The sequence below is a fragment of the Pituophis catenifer genome, unplaced genomic scaffold (genome assembly GCF_029215685.1).
Source record: "Pituophis catenifer annectens isolate HBS135680 unplaced genomic scaffold, rPitCat1.0.hap2 SCAF_16, whole genome shotgun sequence".
In the NCBI taxonomy this organism is placed as follows: Eukaryota; Metazoa; Chordata; class Lepidosauria; order Squamata; family Colubridae; genus Pituophis; species Pituophis catenifer.
The window spans coordinates 5,164,498-5,180,439 of record NW_027256896.1 but is presented as its reverse complement, the minus strand read 5'-3'; the positions used below and the strand labels follow the sequence as shown (position 1 = coordinate 5,180,439).

At 43.8% G+C, this 15,942-nt stretch overlaps 1 protein-coding gene across 1 annotated transcript in view; it reads left to right on the top strand.

Moving 5' to 3' along the window:
• ABAT (4-aminobutyrate aminotransferase) overlaps window positions 1-14,228 on the top strand; it is a 79,834-nt gene extending 65,606 nt beyond the window's left edge. Inside the window, exons 12-16 of the mRNA XM_070954841.1 lie at window positions 339-476; window positions 3,228-3,395; window positions 5,381-5,527; window positions 7,950-8,061; window positions 11,202-14,228. Of these exons, the coding sequence (XP_070810942.1) occupies window positions 339-476; window positions 3,228-3,395; window positions 5,381-5,527; window positions 7,950-8,061; window positions 11,202-11,323 (687 nt within the window). The 3' untranslated portion in view covers window positions 11,324-14,228. The remainder of the gene's footprint in view (window positions 1-338; window positions 477-3,227; window positions 3,396-5,380; window positions 5,528-7,949; window positions 8,062-11,201) is intronic.
• The last annotated feature ends 1,714 nt before the right edge of the window (window positions 14,229-15,942 follow it).

Here is a 15,942-nt window from a genome sequence, read left to right as displayed (position 1 = left end):
CAGGTTATGCCTTCAATGAGGTTCTTTTATTTAACACTAGATTATAGCAGATTTTACGAACAAATTGGTTCATGGGTCATCTTTCTCCAACCTTGGATCCTATCCAGATGTGCGGGATCTCAACTGCCATAATTGCCATCCCAGATAGAAAAAAAATTGCATTCATCTGGTGGTTTCTTCTTTGGAGAAGGTTATTCAATGGTGCAGAAGCATCACCAATTCTTCTTGATTGCTTCCTGGAATTTCATAAATTATCACAATGAATCGGAACAAGATAAAACGCATATTAGTGATTTGTTTCTTTAAAAACGAAATCTCGCTGTTGTTCTATCGTGCAGGTGGAAGATTTGATTGTTAAATACAGGAAAAAGAATAAAGTTGTTGCCGGAATCATTGTGGAGCCCATTCAGTCCGAAGGGGGGGACAATCATGCATCGGATGACTTTTTTAGGAAATTGAGAAACATTGCAAGAAAGGTGAGATTTGATATAAAACAGAACATTTTCTAAGCATAAGATGTCAATGCGCAAAACATCCCTGGCCTGCTCTCGAGTTGCCATAGGCCAGGGAGGATGGGAAACTGGCAAAATGGCACAGCAGCCAAAGACAGATGCACATTCCACGCTTATCTCTCTCAAGGCTGTATCCCAGGATTACCTACAGCAGCCGAAAGGGAGTGACTTCTACAATTGCTCCCAATCGGAGCGTAAATTACGTAGGGTCAGAGCTGGTTTCATTTGGGAACATGCGGACATGAAGCTCCTAATAAATAACTGGATTTCTTTTGAAGCTTGGCTCTAGATTCATGATTTAATTAGGGCATCCATCAGAACCCTGACATAAGATTTGTCTCCTGAGCAATAAGCTTATCTAATCTCCGAGTAGTAGCTTCCAAGCTGATCTGGGAAAACCCAATAGGAGTCCTACGAAATTGAACATCTGCATTTAGTCCCAATTGTCATGGAATGTACTCTGGATTCCCAGGAGGGAGGGGCTGCCTCCCAGAGGGCAAAGGAGCTTGGCATGTCCGGTAGGCAGGAAAAGAGCTAAGACAGCCCCTGCCTAGCAGTTCACAGAGTAGTAGATCTATAGTTATGCCAATAGTTGCTTGAGTGGCAAGGCTTATACCATATTTTTTGGTCTATAAGAGGCTCCCATTTATTGGACACACACACACACACACCCCGCACTTTTCTTACCCAAAATTCAGAAATCAGTATTTTAAGCAATCTGAAGTTTCACTTGTGAGACTAGTTTGCAGAGATAAGGTATTGGCAGTTTCACAACCGTGATTCTCCTCTCGGCCCCCCGCGTATAAGACGCCACTCCATTTTTAAGTAAATATTTTTAAAGAAAAAGTATTGTCTTATACACGGGAAAATACGGTGTGTAGTTACTTCTGAATAGTTCCTTTATTGTAGTTTGCCTTCAGACAGAATCTTGCCAGGCTCAAGGAACTATCTGCGTAACTATAGACATACTACATTCCACCATGCTATTCTGTATCAAAACATAATATCTCTTATTTAGGCATCAGGAGCAAGAATCAGATGTCTTGGTAATTTCAGATTCCACAGGATCCTCTGGGCTTGCTATTTAAGGCTATTTTTGGTCTTTTTTTTCCTGTAAGATTGTACAGTTCAGATGAGAAGTGAATAGATTTGGGAGGTGAAAACTTTTTCCCCGCTAATTTCCAATTGTTGCCTCTCAGGAGTCAGCAACCTTAAACACTCAAAGAGCCATTTGGACCCATTTCCCACAGAAAAGAAAACACCAGGAACCACAAAACCTGGGTGGGCGTGGCCAACTTGACGTCACTCACTTCCACCAGTCACATGACCCCCCTCCTAGCCATGCCTACCCACCCGGGCATTAGGACAGAGAACCGGTTTTTAAAAAACATCGGGAGCCACAAAACCCTTTTGACATCTCTGTCTTTCTCCCTCCCTCCCTCCCTTCCCCACCTCTCCCCCTCTCTCTGTATCTCTCTGTCTCTGCCCTGGCCACTTCTCCATCCCCCGCAGTCACCCTTACCTTCTCAGGCCAGGCGAGGAGTGACTGGGAGGGGAGGGTGAGGGGCGGGGCCAGCCAGTGGTGGGATCACCTGACAGGGAGCCACAGCAGAGGGCCCAAAGAGCCACATGCAGCTCCGGAGCTGCAGGTTGCTGACACCCGTCTTAGACCCTAGGATCTGGATCTGATAGAATATGTGTTTTATTTTATATGTTGGGAACAGCTTGCATAGAGAACCACCCAAAACATGGTCACGAGTTTGTGGCATAATGAAACCTTACACAACCAGAGCAATTTCCTGCTTTCCAACCGTCAACCATGGTTTCTGGCCAGGGGAATTCTGTAAATCCAAACATTTAGAAGGCAGCTCTATTTGCAGAAGTCTGGCTTAACTTTTAGTTGGAAGCTGTCCAGGGTTTGGTTTAAGATGAGCGGCCATTAAACTGAATTAAATGAATTAACCTGCTGCCCGATCTAAAGAAATTAATACAAAATAAGGTTTAGTGAAGGCGTGGGGTGACTTTCCTAAGGTTGCATACTGAGACCAGTAGGTCAACTGGTCCCTTCAGATCCTTGAATCTCTACTTCTGACAATTATCTGCTCATATATTCCTTACAGCAGGGGTCTCCAAACTTGGCAATTTTTAAGACTTGTAGACTTTGTCAGAATATTCATGAACTGGAATAGAGACATGCTAAACAAGGTCAGCCATTGAATAGGGCTTAGTAACAAGGTCAGCCAATAGGAGCTGAGACAGGAAGGAGCCTGGGCATGGCTCTGTAGCTCTGTGCTGTGCTGAGAACTGAAACTAGTCTGCCCTGAACTCTGAACTGAAACTGTTCTCTCCTCTTCTTGTGTTTTGCTTGTACTCTCTACCACGTTGGAAGAATCTGCTGTTGGTATTGTACATGTTATTATGTATATAAAGAGAAGTTAATAAATCCCGCTGAATCAGTTATCTGTGTGTGCTTTCTGGATTTGATTTTTGCAACAAACTCTGATAGACTTCAGCTCCCAAGATTCTTCAGCCAGCCAGCCATGCTGGTTAGGGAATTCTGGGAGTTGAAGTCCACAAGTCTTAAAAGTTGCCAAATTTGGAGACAAACCCCCCCCACCTTAAAAGAAAGCAAGCAAAGCTAATTTCGCCTCCTCCTTAAATTGCTCCTTACTCCTTTCTTAAAGGGACTAAAATTCAGATGTGCTTTCTCAACAGCACGGCTGCGGTTTCTTGATAGACGAGGTACAAACGGGAGGTGGCTGTACTGGCAAATTCTGGGCCCACGAACACTGGGGGCTCGAAGATCCAGCGGACGTCCTGAGTTTCAGCAAGAAGATGATGACCGGAGGGTTTTTCCACAAGGAGGAATTTCGGGCAAATGCAGTAAGTTTCTGTTTTGAAGAGCTTTTTAAGCCACTGTTTCTCAGCCTTGGTCACTTTATAAGACCTGTGGACTTCCAACTCCCAAATGCTGTCTGAGAAATTCTGGGAGTTGTAAGCCAAATGGGACAACTATCATTGGCCAACTCGTTGTAAGCCCACCTGCTGCAAAACAACTCATTGCGGGACAATTCAACAAATACAAAGATTAAATTAAGACCACACCTAGAATACTGCATCCAGTTTTGGTCATCATATTATAAAAAAGATGTTGAGACTCTGGAAAGAGTGCAGAGAAGAACAACCAGGATGATTAGGGGACTGGAGGCTAAAACATATGAAGAACAGTTAACTGGGCATGGCTAGTCTCGTGAAGAGAAGGACCAGGGGAGACATCATAGCAGTCTTCCAATATTTGAGGGGCTGCCACAGAGAGGAGAAGGTCAAGCTATTTTCCAAAGCACCCGAAGGCCAGACAAGGAATAATGGATGGAAACTGATAAAGTGAGGTACTAATACCACTCTATAAAGCCTTACTAAGACCACACCTAGAATACTGCATCCAGTTTTGGTCACCACACTATAAAACAGATGTTGAGACTCTAGAAAGAGTGCAGAGAAGAGCAACCAGGACGATGAAGGGACCGGAGGCTAGAACATACGATGAACAGTTGCAGGAACTGGGCCTGGCTAATCAAGTGAAAAGAAAGACCAGGAGAGACATAAGAGCAGTATTTCAATATTTGAGGGGCTGCCACAAAGGGGAGGGGGATCAACCTATTATCCAAAGCATTCAAAGGCCAGACAAGGAATCATGGATGGAAACTGTTCAAGGAGAGATTCAACCTGGAAATAAGGAAAAATTTTCTGATAGTGAGAACAATCGACCCATGGAACAGAAGTTGCCTTCGGAAGTTGTGGGAGTTTCATCATCACTGGAAGCTTTCAAGGAGAGACTGGACTGCCATCTGTCAGAAATGGTGTAGGGTCTCCTCCTGGTGGTGGGGGGTTGGACTAGATTACCTACAAGGTCCCTTCCAACTCTGTTAATCTGTTAAATTCCTTTGAACACCTCCAGTTTTGAATGTGATGTTAATCTGTAAAAGTTAATCTGTTAAATTTCAACGGAACCATGGCCAATAATAATAAAATGAAGAAAGTCAATCCAGAAATACAAGAGTTAACAATAATTTCATCAAAAACGTGGACACCAATGATAAAAGCACCTGAATGAAACGATTAATACAGCATTGAATTGTCCCGCGACAAGTTGTCGTAGACTCCCGTAGAGTCTGCATTGCTATCGTGATGCCATATAGGTAGTCCTTGACTTGGAACCACAATTGAAGCCAGAACTTGCTAAGAGAGGCGTGGCCAATTTTAAGACTTTTTTTTTTTTTTTGCTGTGGTCATTAAACAAACCACACAGCCATTTAGCAAACCCAGCTTCCTCCATTGACTTCGGACGTCAGAAACCTGGCTAGGTGGCTCAGTGGCTAAGACACTGAGCTTGTCGATCAGAAAGGTCAGCAGTTCGGCAGTTCGAATCCCTAGTATAGGTCTCCTGCGTGAGCAGAGGGTTGGACTAGATGACCTCCAAGGTCCCTTCCAACTTGTTGTTGTTGTTGTTGTTGTTGTTGTTGTTGTTGTTGTTGTTGTTATTATTATTATTATTATTATTATTATTATTATTATTATACTCCCTGCGAACGTCGCACATGGCAATCACATGACCTGGGATGCCACAACCATCCTAAATATATTCTGGTTGCCAGGTGCCCAAAATTTTGATCCTGTGATGGCGAGGGTGCTGTGAAGTCATAAGTGCGAGGACTGGTCATAAGTCACTTTTTCACGGCCGTTGTAACAGTCACAGTATGAATGGTTGTAACTCAGGACTACCTGTATGTCAAAGCAAAAGAAAGGGGTTAATTGTTCCTTTTTCTTCTTCTTCTTCTTTTATCTCTTTTGGATTGTCTACCCTGCAGCCATATAGGATTTTTAACACGTGGCTTGGGGACCCTTCCAAGAATCTTCTGCTCGCGGAGGTCATTAATGTCATAAAAAGGGAGGATCTTCTGAGCAACGTCAGCCATGCTGGGAAGGTCCTGTTGATGGGGCTGCTGGAATTACAGGTAAGTGTAAATGCCCTAATTAAATCATGAGCCTCGAGCCAAGCTTCAAATGAAATCCTGTTATTTATTAGGAGCTTCATGTCAGCACATTCCAAGTGAAGCCAACTCTGACCCCACGTAATTTATGCCCCAGTCATGACCCTGTTTCCCCACTCCCCCCAGGGTGTGTCATGAGTCACATTCACAATGGAGTAATTTCGTAGGTTGTAGAGATCACTCCCCTCCGGCCGCCATGGGTAACCCTGGGAGACAGCCTTGAGAGAGATATGTCTGGAATGTGCTTCTGTTTTTGGCTGCCGTGCTACTTCATCGGTTCAGGGGAGACATGATAGCAGTATTCCAATATTTGAGGGGCTGCCATAGAGAGGAAGGGGTCAAGCTATTTTCCAAAGCACATATAGGCCAGACAAGGAATAATGGATGGAAACTGACCAAGGAGAGATTCAACCTGGAAATAAGGAGACATTTTCTGACAGGGAGAACAATCCACCAATGGAACAGAAGTTGCCTTCGGAAGTTGTGGGAGCTTCATCCCTGGAAGCTTTCAAGAAGAGACTGGACTGCCATCTGTCAGAAATGGTGTAGGGTCTCCTGCATGGGCCAGGGGTTGGACTAGATGACCTACAAGATCCCTTCCAACTCTCTTAATCTGTTAAATCTGTTACAGTTTTTGTTAAAAAAACCGAATACGTGTCCCCTGTTTTACAGCCTAAGTCTGCTAGCTAAACAACTTCAATTACTTTGTTCATGATTTGCCTTATTGGGTATCCCGGTCTGTTTAGTCTGTGATTCAATGTATTGCAGACTAATTACAGGTGCAAACTCTGCTATTATCTTCCATTATTTTTCTTGCAAAGTAAGAGATTTGGACAGTTTGTTGGATGCGGAGCAAACTGGGTTTTTATACTTAAATATTAAAAGATGTGGGCAAGATCTCTGATGCCCAACAATGGAGTTACTATTGCTGGGCATCTCTGGCTAGAAGAACCAGACTCCGTAGCTTTTCTCTGTTTCACGCGTACCTACTGTTACAGTTGAAGCCCACAATAAGCGGAGTCAATGGATCCAGGAATGGCTGGAAGCTGAGAATATTAAGAAGCTACTAAAACTCTATAAAGCCAGTCAAGGACAGAACTAAACTAGAAATAAGGAGACATTTCCTGACAGTTAAAACAATTAAGCAGTGGAATGGCTTGCCTTCAGAAATTGTAGGTGCTCCATCATTGGAGGCTTTTAAGAAGAGATTGAACAATTATTTGTCTGAAATGGTATAGGGCAGTGATGGCTAACCTTTTTGCCATCGCGTGCCAGGAGAGGGGGGGGCTGGTTGCGTGCGCGCATGCCCACACCCATAATTCTATGCACCCCACGCATCAGTGCGCGAAAACCCCCCCTGCTCCTGGCACATGATGGCACGGTAGACCCATTTTTCTTTCTCACATGGTTCCAGGGCCTCTCTAGGAGTCTGGGGAGGGCGAAAACGGCCTTCCCACCCCCCACCCCCCCAGGAGGTCCTCCAGAGGCCGAAATGGCCTGTTTAACAACTTCCGATGGGACCGAAGGCCCGTTTTTTGCTGTCCCCAGCCTCCAGAGTCTTTCTAGGAGTCTGGGGAGGGCAAAAATGGCCTTCCCCACCCCCTGGAGGTCCTCTGGAAGCCGAAAACAGCCTGTTTGACAACTTTCGGTGGGACAACTTCACATACCCACTGATATGGCTACGTGTGCCACATGTGACACACGTGCCATAGGTTCCCCATCACGGGTATAGGGTCTTCTGCTAGACTAGAAGACCTCCAAGATCCCTTCCAACTGTTATTCTGTTCTATTCCTGTTTGGTTGACTGAAACAGTGCATCATAGGGCAAACATTTTTGAATCGTGGTATTTTATAATCTGATTACTTAATGTGTACAAAATCCGAGTCCCACTATTCCCATGGAATTTAAATGTCAAGGATCCTCAAACCAAGTGTATTTGCAAATGTGTGGCCATTACAGCACTGCCACAATCTGCCACAGTCACGATTGTGATTTCTTGATGTTCTCTACTACTGAGAAAACTAGGTGCTTTTTTTTAAAAGCTCAGTGTCTGGGAATTATAGCAATAGCAATAAAACCTATATACCGTTTCACAGCAGTGCTTTACAGCCCTCTCTAAATGGATTGCAGAGTCAGCCTATGGCCCCCAACAATCTGGGTCCTCATTTTACCAACCTTGGAAGGATGGAAGGTTGAGTCAACCTTGAGCCAGTGAGAATCGAACTGCTGGCAGTCAGCAGAATTAGCCTGCGATACTACATTCTATCCACTATGCCACCCACAGCACTTATATTTCCTTTCCCTGGTTTTTTTTTTCCCAGCATGCCTTGGCTGGTTTTCCACGAAGATGACAACCTGTGATTTACTTTTCCCTTTTTTTTGTAGAGTCGCTATCCCCATCTGATCAGCCGAGTCCGGGGACGAGGGACATTCTGCTCTTTTGACACTCCAAATGACACAATTCGGAACAAGCTCATTGAAATAGCAAGAAACAAAGGTAAGATGTGGTGCTTTGAATCAGAGCTTGGGTTTTTATGTCCTACACCTGGATCTCAAAGGCTGTGAAGTACCTGATAAATCATATTTAATGTCTTTTAAAAAATAAAACTATCTCCAAGTTAAGTTTAACCTCAAGTTGGGGTTGGGCAAAAAATAGGGCAACAATTTGCTAGTGCTATCTTTAGAGATTTTTTTTTAACTTCAGTCTAGTCTGCAATCCTAAAATCTCCTAGTGGTCTCCCATCTCCTTCCACATATTAAACAGGCTTCCAAATATTACAACATTGCTTAGCTTCCAAATAAGATCAATCACACAGTGCCACCTACTGAGGCTTTTTAATCAGACTAAATTATGCATAAATGTACAACTGCTGGTATAAGAATAATGATAAATATATAATTTTAATAATAATAAAATGGCAATAAGTAGACACAATTTTGAATGAAGGAAGGAGGAAAACAAGAAAAAAAAGTCCATCCTTTCATGGATTCAAACAGAAGAGATCTGTAGCCCAAGGTTGAACTGAAGAGTCATTGGTTCTCTCTGAGCCTGGTTGTTTTCTTGCAGACGTTTCATTACCAAGCTTGATAATATCATCAAGCCTTAGGTGGGTAATGAAATGTGTAAATCGTAGGGACAAAGCAGCAAGCTTTTGATCCCCCTAGCTGAAGAAATAGACCTGCCTATTCTATTTCCAGCTTTCATTAAAAATCTTATGAGGGGCATCTAGTGAAAGTTGAGATTCTGGGTGGGGGGATCTTCTAGTTTTTTTCTCTCTTCGTTTGTTCTGCTTATCTAAGATTCTCACAATTCAGTTGGATATTTCATGTGGGTCAAATTCAGAAGCTAAGTGTTGCCTGCCATTTTTAAGCCACAGGCTGACCTTTGACCTTCTAACTCCAGCCCTTTCTCCATTACGCCTCCAAATCCTCCATCCAATGAATTGCACAGTTAGGTATTTAGGTCACTGAAAAAAAGTGACTTCTGACCGTTTTTCACACTTAACGACCATTGCAGTATCCTCGCAGTTGCATAACCAAAATTTGGATGCTTGGCAACTGGCATGTAGTTATGACTGTTGCATATCCCAGGATCATGTGATCGCTTCCCAGACGGTTTGCAACAAGCAAAGTCAATGGGCGAAGCCAGATTCCCCTAACAACTGTGTTACTAAACAACTGTGGGAAGAAACTCACTTAACAACTGTTATTTTGGGGGCTCAATTGTGTTCGTTAGGCAAGGATTTACCTGTACTTAAGGCTGCCCTCTTAGATGCTCTTCAAGAAATCCCCCTCCCCCCGGTCCCTCCACCCGTGAGAAATTGTGGAGAGCAAAGGAAGGGGAAGGGGAGATGTGAGCATCAAGAGACGGAAGATGAGTCTATCAGTAGCTCATCTCATAAATAGTAATCCAGCTCAGGTGGGGAGAAAACAGGGAGAAATGTTTCGGATTGTGTAAATGAACTCCGTATGAAGGAGAAATTGTTCTTGCCGGTTCCAAGATTCTGTATTTGCCCCACCGTAGCCTTAAATTCCTGAAATCTGATTATCTTGCTTCCATGATCTTCCCCATCTATGTAGGACTTGCCGCCAGCTTCTTGGGGATGATGGGTGCAACCTGTTGTTGTGACCTAGGCTTACTGAGTCATTACAAGACACAATTAGTCCCAAATAAACCTATTTTATTGTAACAGCTGAGAATTACGTTCATTCCCAGCTGAGTCCCAATTAGTTGCAAAACAAGCCCTTCAGAAGAAGTCCTTCGGGAGAATCACCAGCCTTTATCTTCTGTGATACCCTGCCAAAGGCCTTACTTGGCAAAGCCCCACGAAGTTCAGGAACAAACAAGAGACGCCGACTGGAAACAGAGTTAGCAACGTTGCTTTCCTGCAAAAAGGCCCAAGTGCCTTTGTTTCTCTTTTAAGCCTTATAGGAGGGGCCAATCATCTCCTGGCCTTACTCCCGAGTTGTCCCTTTTGCTTTAGCTGCTCTTGCTTTCTGGCAGCTCTGCGTATGCGTGCACTAGGAACAGGCTCCTCCTGTTCCTCTGCCTCTCTGGGGGCTTCGGAGTCCGCACATCACTCCCAGATGGCCCTGGCCCCATCTCTGCCTCTGACGCAGAGCCCTATCCGGGCCTTCCCCAGACTTCAGGACTGGCCCATGGTCCTCCCCAACCTCCTCACTGTCCAACTCCGCTGCCAGCTCCGCAGGCTGCTGGCAGACCACACCTATTCCTCTAGGCCTGATACCTCCAGCATCTTAGTTGTTCTGTTTTGACTCTCGGTATCTGCCACCTACGCTCACTTTTGCCAAAGATTTGGTAGAGATTATATTTTATAATCTCTACCAAACTATCTTCTATCTATATAAAAGCAAAATACCACTCACTCTTCACGAAATCTCCAGAACGGTAAAGCCTACAAACTTGAAATTTGGCATATATGTTCCTCTTGGCTTCTAGGTGCTCGCTAAGAAAGGATTTTTCGAAATGATCATCAGATGATTAGTATTTTATATACAGTATTCTATTCACACGCTCTGATGCTAAGGAGCTAGATGTTCTACTTGCCCTCCCCACCTGAAAGGAACTCTGACCCAACTGCCAGTTGCCTTATATTCACATGCTAAACTGGGCGTGGCTCATCTGGCCTGCGGGCTGGGACATTCTACTCCTCCTCCCCCTCTGTTCAAACTGCCAGTTGCCTTATATTAACACGCTCTGATGCTACAGAGTTACACATTCTACATTAAGTTTCAGGCTTTAAGTGTCAATTTATCACGCCTGATCACACAGTTTTGTAGCAAAGCACGGGCATCCAGCTATATATTATATATTCCTAACAGTGAGAACGATTAACCAGTGACCTTCAGAGGTTGTGGGTTCTTCATCAGTGGAGGTTTTCAAGAAGAGACTGGACAGCCACTTGTCTGGACTGGTATAGGGCCTCCTGCTAGAGCAGGGATTTGGACTAGAAGACCTCCAAGGTCCCTTCCAGCTCTATTTTGATTGATTGATTGCTTATTTGATTAGTTACTTAAACATGATGATACCCCTGCCAGTATCCAGGGGATTTTGTGATGGAAAACTCTGTGTGATTAAATCTGCAGCTTCCTTTTTTTTTTCCCCTCTTCCCTCAGGTGTGGTATTAGGTGGCAGTGGGGACCGATCGATCCGTTTCCGACCCACTCTGGTCTTCCGAGACCACCACGCACATCTTTTCCTGAACATCTTCAGCGATATTCTGGCAGATTTTAAGTAGCCAGGATCCCACCTTGCACCGAGAGAGGCCAAATATCTTCTCAGAATTGGAGAATAGTTTATTTAAGATCATAAATATATATGTATATACATATAATATATATTTTCACTAATAGGAAAGATGGAATTCATAAAGTGCTTTTTTAAAAATATTGGTTTGATCATGCTCACCTCCAGCACAAACTGCTTCTGGCTATTTAAAAAAAAAAATCTGGACACGCTCTTGATGTCCTCGGCCATCTTCTTTAACCCAGCAAAGGCTAAGCGATTGGTTTCGGGTTTCAAAGCTTGGCCTGGAATTTGAATTCCTGGGTATGTTTCTTGCAACGGATTTCTAGTACTCAAGTCTGGAAAATGCACTTCTACTGCCATGGATCCAGAGCACTGTTGAAAATAAAGAATGATGGTGGACTTCCAAGGAGAAAGCAGCTGTTGGATACACCCAAGTCTGTCTCCGGAATCCCTTTGCACAGTGTGGTCTCTTCTGAAGCGCACATGGAAACTCAAAATGCAAAATCCCTCCATGTCACGCGCCTGCTAACATCAGACTGTTATTTGCACCGCCTCCGAGGGTCTACAAGCCTCTCCAAAAGGAGGTGAAGGATCTTGGAAGGCTCGCAGCATCTTTTCCAAGCCTTGATCCTCCTCATCTCTTTTACAGAGGAGTTGCTGATGTGGATTTTGGACTTTGCAGGTGCCAACTTCCTTCCCTGCTTCGTTGCTTGCAAACTGATTGCTGTCATTGCTTTTATTTTACATTTTTTGGGCATCTTCATTTGGACATGCCGATGGTACTTCCTTTGGCGACAAAACAGGGTTTTTTTAAAACTCAAAAGGACCAGGTGTTTGGAAGGACTCTTTGGCAGAAACAGGGTAGAATTTTTGCAATTGTGGAGTGGGGGTGGGGGTCAAATGGAGCCAGCAAAATGAGTAAATCCATCACCTTCTACAGCTGTGGTGCACTGTCCAAGGCTTTGTAATGGCACCCAGCCCTCCCAACTCATGATTGCAGCCTCCAGAACCCTCCAAAATGTTGTCTTACTGCATTTTTTTTAATACAGCAGGAGGGAAATGTGCATTTGGGGAATGATTGTATGAATTCTAATGTAATTTTAATTCAATTTGGCTTCGCTTCTGTTCTACCTTTGTCCTTTTGTTTGAAGTGGAATCCAAAGCTCACGTGTGGTCTTTTGTGACCAGTGATGCCTCCTTCCTATCCTTTGTGGAGTTTTTGGAGGAATAATCCCAATCAGATTGCAAAATGAGAGCATTTATAGTCTTGGCAACCTGTGATTTGGCCCCAATGTTTGGTATTTCTGCAGGCCTCCCATTCATGCATTGAGGTAAATTTTGTCCATCTCGGTTTATGAGGAAGAAGTTTATGGGAGGGGATTCTGAAACCTTTCCAACAGGAAAACTGCCTCTTGAAGGGATTGGAAATGAAGCAGATTGTATGTAAGAGGCACAGTGGCACAGTGGTTAGAGTGCAGTACTGCAGGCTATTACTGCTGCCTGCCTGCAATTTGGCAGTTCAAATCCCACCAGGCTCAAGGTTGACTCAGCCTTTCATCCTTCCAAAGTGGGTCAAATGAGGACCCAGATTGTTGGAGGCAAGAGGCTGACTTCTGTAAACTGCTTAGAGAGGGCTGTAAAAGCCTTGTGAAGCAGTATATAAGTCTAAGTGCTATTGCTATCTTCTCTTCCTGTTCGGAATGAGGCCCTCATGAAAACAGGAATACACCATTTGAAACTTTCTCCTGTGCTTTTTAACCAGAATCCCAACCTGCAAGCTAGTTTATGAAGATGTGAGTGTATGGATAGAAGAAAAAAAAGGTATTGTTATAGACTTCAAGTGACCTGGTTACAGCTAGTCCTCGATTTACAACCACAACTTATGGCCCAATTTCTGTTGCTAAGTAAGACAGTTGCTGAGTGAGTTTTGCTCCATTTTACGACTTTTCTTGCCCCAGTTGTTAAATGAACTACTGCTGTTAAATCAGAAATACGGTTGTTTAAGTGAATATGGCTTCCCCATTGACTTTGCTCATCAGGTCAAAACGGATCACTTGACCCCGGGACACTGCAAGTGTCATAAATAGGAACCAGTTGCCAAGTGTCTGGATTTTGATCACGTGACCATGGGGATGCTGTAATAGTCGTGTGAAAAATGGCCATAAGTCACTTTTTTCAGGGACTGTTTGAACAGTCATTAAATCAGCTGTTGTAAGTCGGGGACTTCCTGTATGTAACCCCCTGCAAATGTCACTGGGGCAGAATATCTCCCCCTACCCTGCTTCTCTCATCCCTGGAGCAGCTCAGAAACAGGAAGGAAAATCTGAAGACCTTTGGGATTACAGATGATGAGAAGAGGACAAAAGACCAGAAGCTAACAATATTAAACCTCTCCAAACCCTCATTTTCCCCCATCCCACCAACTTGGAAGGCCAGGGGGCTGTCGCCAGTTTGTAGCGATAGTAGTTGGAGAGTGCCAAAAAGAGCATTAAAAAAATGGCAAGAGGCCACTTGGGTTTCATTTTTGCAAGAGCTGGATCTAGTGAGGCAGAAACCAGTGATTCTCAGTCTGGACAGAACTGCCATCTGTCAGAAATGGCATAGGGTCTCCTGCTTGGACGCGGGATTGGACTAAATGACCTACAAGAGGTCCCTTCCAACTCTGTTAATCGGAATATAGAACCATTTTGCAAACCTAGAACAGGTATGTCCCATTCTCGAGGTCGAAAAGAAAATAACCAAATTTCCAGAGAGTCTCAGAAAGGGCCTAGAATTTAAACCATGTAAGGGATACAGAGAAATAGTTGACTTTTTTGTCTTCTGCAGTAGGCAAATCTTCTACATATATATATGGCTTCTTTCTTGTCTACAATAAAATAACTAATTTAGCTGTGTCGGATCTCTTGAGCTTCTCCTGTGGGCGATGTTATGAACATCAAGTGATGTGCCTAGAAGTCTCGGTTGGGTGTGAAAGAATACAAAATTTATCTACCTGTATTCCCAACATTACCGGAGAGTCTAGTTTTAACACCAACATTAAAGATTGCAGATTACACCTAGAGATCACACTGGTAATCCCTGAGGTTATTTATCCCTTTTGCTCCAATAGTGCTTTCAGTGCCCTGGGGTTTCCCAGGTCGTAGTGATGCCACTCTCCCGGAATGAGCAGGAACAACTTACTTGCATTGGTGGAGAAAAACGCAAAGGCCAACCAGCACATAGAGCCCAAAGATTACCAAGGTGGTAATCCCTAGGTGCCCAAGAAATTCTTTTTAAATTGGCACTGATTGGCAGTACAAATTTTTGGGACAGTATTCCATTTCTGAGAAAAGGGGCAGGGAAAGAAGAGACAATTTCTGGTTTTAGTGGTTAGTGGTTCCCTTCCAAGGCCAACCAACCATCCCAAGGTCAAACCCAAAAGAAGAAAACCAAGTCCTGCTAATCTACAAAAATGTCCTCCTCACTCTCTTCTTGTATTAACAAATCTCTCCTCCCCTCAACAAAGAGTTGATCTATTCAAGTTTATAGCCTCCATGGCCTCACCCAGAAGTCCATAAAAGGAAAAGAGGACCAGCAGTAGAAACAGTATCCAGGTTATCTAATGAGCACCCAATAGTTCTCTCCCTTCATCCAGGTCCTGTTTTCCTTTGCACAAGTCCTTGATCTGCTGGCTTATTGCAGCCTCCAAGGCCAAAAATCCAAACACTGCCTTCCTCCATCTGGGTTCTTCTGCACCAATTTTGGAATCCATCTAATATTTAAATAACAACAATAATTTATGACATGTCAAGGAAGAAAAAACAAGCAAACTGTTGGGCAATGAAGGATATTTGACATGCCTTCTTGATTCAGTGATGGCAATTCTGATGATATTCCATGATTCTGGGAGTATCAAAAGTGGTATTTAGTTTGAAAAGGCAACTGGACTAATTCCTATCCAGGAAGCTTCATCAGTTGCATTGGATGCTGTGGGAGAGATGGAAAGACAGTTATTGACAGTTGAGATTAGTTGGTGGGAGGGGGCAATGATGGGTTCTGACAGGATTGGGGGGAGGGGGTGGAAAGATTGTGTTTTCGATGCAGTCCAACTGGTCTTAACACTCTGGAGAGCCGTTGTGGTTCCTTGTGGTTTTACCTGGAAGCGTGGAATCTTCTTGGAGCAGCCAAAAGGACTGCATTGTAAATTGAGGATAAGTGGTGTCTTATCCCTCGAGAGGGGGTTGCTCAATGTTAACATAAACATTTACCCTTTGTGAGAAGACACCTCCCCCCTCCTAAAGAATGAAATATTTTGAGGAATATTAAAAGAGGTATTATATTTCCCCAGGAACAAAGGAGAAATGCCAGAAACATGTTCATAGAGGCAGACAGCAGCCCCCCCCCTTTCTTAATAGCCTACAGCAGGTGCCCATTAAGAAATCCTGGGCCAAGCCTATTCACAAACAAAACACCTTCACCTCCAGGTGATGGGATTAAGGACAGATGACCTTAACCCCCTCCATTGAGAAAAATGAAAACAATACCATTAAGTCCATTAGGAAAGGCAGGCTAGAGGCCATAACAAGATAAAATCAGTTACACATGCTTGACAGGATTAGGACCAAGGAT